The 6,000-nt window shown below is 39.7% G+C and overlaps 1 protein-coding gene across 1 annotated transcript in view; it reads right to left on the bottom strand.

The window, feature by feature from the left end:
- Nucleotides 1-1,712: 1,712 nt before the first annotated feature.
- Nucleotides 1,713-6,000, bottom strand: part of LOC134542908 (protein gooseberry) — a 173,790-nt gene continuing 169,502 nt past the window's right edge. Inside the window, exon 7 of the mRNA XM_063387494.1 lies at nt 1,713-1,854. Within this exon, the coding sequence (XP_063243564.1) occupies nt 1,713-1,854 (142 nt within the window). The remainder of the gene's footprint in view (nt 1,855-6,000) is intronic.

Genomic DNA, 6,000 nt, shown 5'->3' with positions numbered 1-6,000 from the left:
AAGTTGCGAGCGAGTCGTCGTGTGGGATCTCGGCGAAGGGTGTGACGGCGGCGGCGGAGTGCGGCGACGGAGTCCCGCGGCGGAGACCCACGAGGGGTGCTGCGGCGAAAGTTGCGCCAGAGGTTCGGCCCAGCGAGGTGTGTGAAACGAGTGACTGGGGAATTGACATTTATTTAAGTGTAATTAATTATTTGCCAATTTAGAAGATTATTTGTAAGTGACAAGTAGTGGTAATAAATAAAACTGTGTGTGATAAAAAATCTTTAATTGGGCTATCCTTTACGAACCCGCGGTAAATCGTAACAATACTTATAAACCAGATGTATAGAAAAATCTAAAATATTAACTATACATATTTTACTCACCAGTCTTGATGTTGACATAAAAACACAGAATTTTTTAATTATGTATTTTCAATATAAAAAAGTGCCACACAAGATACCGAGTTGAAACTGGACTAAGCTAGTTCAAAGAATGAATTGTTATCAGTATGACTTCATGACAATACGATTATCTTCAGAAAAATAAAATTGTATCCTAATTTTAAAATGTCAAAGTGTGCAAAACATACTTTTTGTTGCAAGTAAAAGTTGATTTATTTTATCACATCAAGTGTAAAGGCACAAGTTGCTCATACGATAATACAGGCACAACATTTAATAAAATGTATAAAAATACATTACATACGTGTATACATTTTCCGGATCTTAAATTGTTTTAATGGAAAATTTCGAATTTTAATTCACTTAATACATGATGGAAAACAAACTATGAAATAATATGGAAATATAATTATGATGCCATTTTACTGCTATGATCTAAAAAGGCACGATTAAAGTCATTATGTTGTATAAGTCACAGTCTACTAAATTATATATAAAAATATAGCAATACGAAATTTACTTGTTTCCAAAAACCGTGCCAAATATACAACTATACACTTAAAAGTGCGCTATTATTTCCCATTCAATTTTTAAATAAATACAAACCTGCTTGAACTATGCACCTTAACAGCAACATTTTTTTGCAAGTCTTCATCATGCAAGTAGTTATTTCGGGAACCATAGATAGTTAGTTCTAAGAAATGAAATATGAATCACGAAACTGTATGTACACACTTAGAAAGGGTTGGCTTGAATCGATCACTAAGCAGTGCCCATCAACCCAAATTCGTTTTCACGCAAGTGGTAAAGGTAAGCTATAAATAATGAGATGGTGCAAAGCATGATATAAATTAAGCCATTTTACATAATTAAAGTCGATACATTTATAGTATTTAATGTCCTAAATCAAAGAATATTTTCTCTGGCTATCACGGGCTTCTCTCCTACATCATTCAGCAGATCCGATTACCTTCAATTCGCGAGCAGGGGAGAATGCTTGCTCCACTTCGCCACATGTAGCACTGGCACATTTCGTAAGAAGTCTCTTCATGCGATCCAGCATGGTTTCCGTGGTTTTTAAACGGGCAGGAACCCACCAGGGAACTCCAGGGCGTCGCGCGGCTTGGAGCAGGACTGGTACAGCGGCGGAAGCCAAGAGGGGTCGCTCCCTTCCTCCCCTCCCAGCTTGCTACAGCCCGCACCCTCCTGTCCCCCGCGAGGGCCCACGAGGTCGGGTGGTGACGTCATCCGGCTGTGCGGGAGAGTCCACTTGTTCTCCCAGGGGGCGCCGCCTGCGGAGAGTCCTCCCCCCTCGCCCGCCGCCTGGCGTCAGTGCGCCCGCCCGCACACGATGCCCGCCTCCATGCCGCTCAGCTGGCCGAAGTAGGGGTAGCCGGACTTGGCCTCGGCGGGCGAGTGCGGGGTCAGGTTGGGGGTGGAGTAGTGGCCCGCGGCCGTGCTCGAGAACAGGCTGCGAACACAACACCAGAAACCATGTCGAAATATTTCACTGCCACACCAATATAAACGAGCAGAAAATAGACAATAGAAAACTTATGTACTTAAATAGGAAAAAAAGACATCAGTACAGGCAACATAACAATATATTTTATAAGAGTCCCAAGTATTGCAAGAACATTCACAAGCCAAGTGGGACGGAGACAAGAAAAACTCCATTGAAGCTTCGACAGTCCCAAGCCCGTATCAACCGAGGGATCACTAAACCCTCCTGTCAAACACCTCCGATCACAAAACAAACATCACAGAAGTCTCGGAACCTTTACGACGATAGCTTAATGTTTTGGGGCCTGAACCATTTGCAAATTGAAAAAAGAAGGGGTTTTGAAAGTGGAATTAACGGCCTGAATGTTAATAAAGGACTAAGTACATACTGATAAATGTGCATGCCACCCATTATCTAAAAAAAACTTGTGCGATTCGAGGTTCGGGAAGCGAATTTGGGGGAGGGGGATACCATCACGGATTACCATTATGGAAGACAATAAATCGGGTACTGAAGTCCTGAAACGGGTGAAAGCTGCAAGTGAGGCCCATTATCAAACATGAACCCCTATTCGTTGCACAACTTCAACTCTGGGCTACGAAGGTAGCAATTTGGAAAAAAAAATCTGATCGAGCCTGTTCTCTGGTACAGTGTTGTAGCGTTGACACTCAATGGTCTGACAAGCCAACCATTAAACAGTTTCCAAAAATGATAAATAATATGTTGTAGAACATCTACATAAGATTTAACGTGAACAGACTTTGGAGCAAGCAGTGTAATGATGCCATTCAAAAGTTTCTCAACTCTACAGAAGTCCTGGTAGAGCTTAAAGTTAGATGATTCCAGTGGCTGAGACAAAATATACCACCTTGGGAGGCACCTATGAAGATGGTTGGACCAGGAAGAGGAACTGCAAGCTGTCGTGGCAGGGTACCGAGATCAGTGGGGTCGTGTGTTACATGATTATGAGAGGTACACACGTAAGGCAGAACATATGGAAAGCCACCACGAAGATGGTTGGACCATAAAGAGGACCTGCAATCATTCAGGCTAGAGCCATACATGGTGGTGGGTTGTAGCAGAGGACTGAGCTCAGTGGTGGTGCATGGTGCACGAGACGAGAGGACAACATGACAGGCATACCACTGGGCAGGCCACAAAGAAAATGGTTGATCCAAGAGGAAGACCAGCCAGATGTTGGGCTAGAGCCCAGGACTTGGCTGGTTGTGACGATGCACCGAGCATGAAAACTGAACAAACGTAAAGTATATGCATCCTCATTAGCAAGAATTAGTCAGCCATTATTTCACACGACCTTTTTGTGTATTCTAGTTGTTTGGAAATTCGCATCGGTCTGGTGTTTCAAATTAGTCCTTCAAGAAGAAAGTCTTTTTGAATAGACAGTGCCACGATTACTTCGCGAATTGATATGATAACATAGAATTCTTGTTGATGCACATAAAAATATATTTAACATTTACGATTGAACTATTGTGCTCTTGACACGCTCACGGCGACACTATGCCAGTAATATACGAGTAATAGGTACCTGCCAAAGGGGCACACTAATGTGCATTTTATAAACGCTGGTCATATAAAGGAAATCTGTGTCTTTCTTGGACAGAAAAAAATCCGAGCATTAAAGTTGTGTTATTCATAAACCAACCTGAAAATAATTTTATTTAGAATAGCTAATCGGTTCTGAGAGTTATTTGAAATAAATAGTAAGGTGTGATTAGAGAAAATAAGATTTTATTTTATTTTTCAATAACCTAAAATCTGCTAAATTGACTTTATTATTCTGGGAGAGGCTGAAATGCATACCATTATACAGTTATCATTGGACCAAAGGTAGATTTGACATGCCCCGAAGCACAAGAAACCAAAAACAACATTGCAAAATTCAAATGACGTAAACACAAGCAATCCGACCGGAAGGTAAAATGTGGCTGCAGCCAGCTGATAATAGTCACCGACTGGTTTGTGTACAAGTACACGCAGAGTTCATCGTGGTGTCAGGAAATTAAACGAATTTTGCAGGATCTACAATTATCTGCAGCAAACAAAAATAGTTTGTTTCAAATGTACCAAATTTTTCATTTATATGTTTTCTGTGAAACTCTTATCTACTTCGTAATCATTTACTATGTAGATAGCTCAATTATTCTTCTTCCGAAGCAGCTGCTGAGTATGAACTAATGAGTTGTGATAATCAACCACATGAGCACAGGAGTATGTATAATTGGTATGTACATATCCAGTAAAAAAAGATGTCGAAGAGGTGCACCGTATTTATCTGTTGTTAAATAATACGCAGGTTAGACGAAACCTAATTATGAACTAGAGCTACCAAACATCTGCCGCTAGCACACCTAAGCTTCTTTAGCAAAATTACTGGGTATGAAACTACTGACTTAAAAAAAAAATACTTTTTTTTAAATTGGGACAAAATATTCCTAAATTGCTCGGCAGTAAAGATGCTACGAATTGATGAGAACTAATTATTGAAAAGATTAAAACATCCTGATTTACTGTTCGTATACACACGCCTTCATTATCACGCACATTTATTTGAGTTTCTTAACAGCAGCATAAAATTTAGAGGTATTAGTAACAGGATAGTTGTGTGGATCTACAATCTAATCAACATCGTAGGAATTAATTATTGGGTGACGTTAGTGCTCTAAAAATCAACTTGACAACATTTTTATTTTATAATTTTACTATCAATCTAAAAAATTATTTTGATTTTAGTTGGCAAAATTTTTGCAAGTCTACAAGTATAAGCATAAATATTTTACTATTTTACAGTGGTAAATATAAAGTTAATGACTAGAGCCACAAATATTTCTTCAAGTAACAAAGCATGCTTGAAGCACATATACATCTGTTTCACGTTGATGATTGGACTACAGTGGTATTGACGCAAATTCGTATTTTGGCTGCTGACTTGTGAGACGTCTCAACTGAGTAGTCTGTGATCCGATGCTGCTTAGGTTGAGATTAGCGTTGACCTATTGTCCTCAGGTCAAACTGTGAGCTCATAGCAGAATCAGCACCATGGTAAAATAATTTTAATCCAAACGAAATTAAACCACGGAATCGTCCAGTTTCTAATAATGAAACTTACTACCCTGAACATTGTATGAGAATGTTGCCAAACATACAGTAAAAGTTCCTAAATTAATCATTCACTCCTTAAGTAATATAGTAGAGTTATCGTGGATCATTGATAAATATATTTATAACTACTATTTGAAGGGCCATGCATTTCTCGCGAAAAGATTTCCAGACCAGTTGTGTGTTAAAACTGTGTATATTTATCTGTGTTTCGTGGTTGGGTGGGTTTATTTCAGGCACATGTTTACCGTCAGCAACACCAATCATAGCTATGTTAAGGAAAAATGACCTCTAGGATAGACTCCTCGGTACTCTATGCACTCGGGCAAATAACACCTGCTCATTGGCTACTGACTCGCGACACCAGTTAACTGGCGTGCTTTTGTTTAGATACATTTTTGCTGAGGGTTTTTCATTGGTTCACCGACCTTCAGGTAAACTGTAGCCCGATCACTGAACCATCAAAGTAGGTAAACGTATTTGGATTCTAGTCTGTCGCGAACTAAAACTGCGAATTATTCCGGTCTTTAGTCATACTATACAAAGCCATCCAGCCTGGAAACAAACGCGTTCATAATATATTATCCGGCCAAACAGGCCAATTTTTTTAATTGCAGACGGTCACGAATTACAAGGTTTATTTTACAATACAAAATAAAATATTGCATGGCCCTAACAGTTTTCAATTAATTATTACACCCTTATTGGTTTGATGGAATTCCGAACAATTTCTTACATATATCCATTCTCTGCAAACGTTGACTACAATTTTTATGTAGGCTTAACGTATTCGCGATACCGAGGTAGGTCAGCGGAGACGTGAGCAAACAATGATACGGACCTGGTACATCGGGGGAGAAATCTGACATGACTGGAGCGTGCATATTTTGCGAAAAGATTACGATACTAGCTGGAAGTTAACACACTGTAGCATCGTCTATGTCTACTGTTTCAACACCAATCACAGTGATTCAGTGTGGAAGCAAACGCGTC

The sequence above is a fragment of the Bacillus rossius genome (genome assembly GCF_032445375.1).
Source record: "Bacillus rossius redtenbacheri isolate Brsri chromosome 9 unlocalized genomic scaffold, Brsri_v3 Brsri_v3_scf9_2, whole genome shotgun sequence".
NCBI lineage: Eukaryota > Metazoa > Arthropoda > Insecta > Phasmatodea > Bacillidae > Bacillus > Bacillus rossius.
The sequence above is the reverse complement of the archived record's forward strand: the minus strand, read 5'-3'. Positions and strand labels throughout refer to the sequence as shown.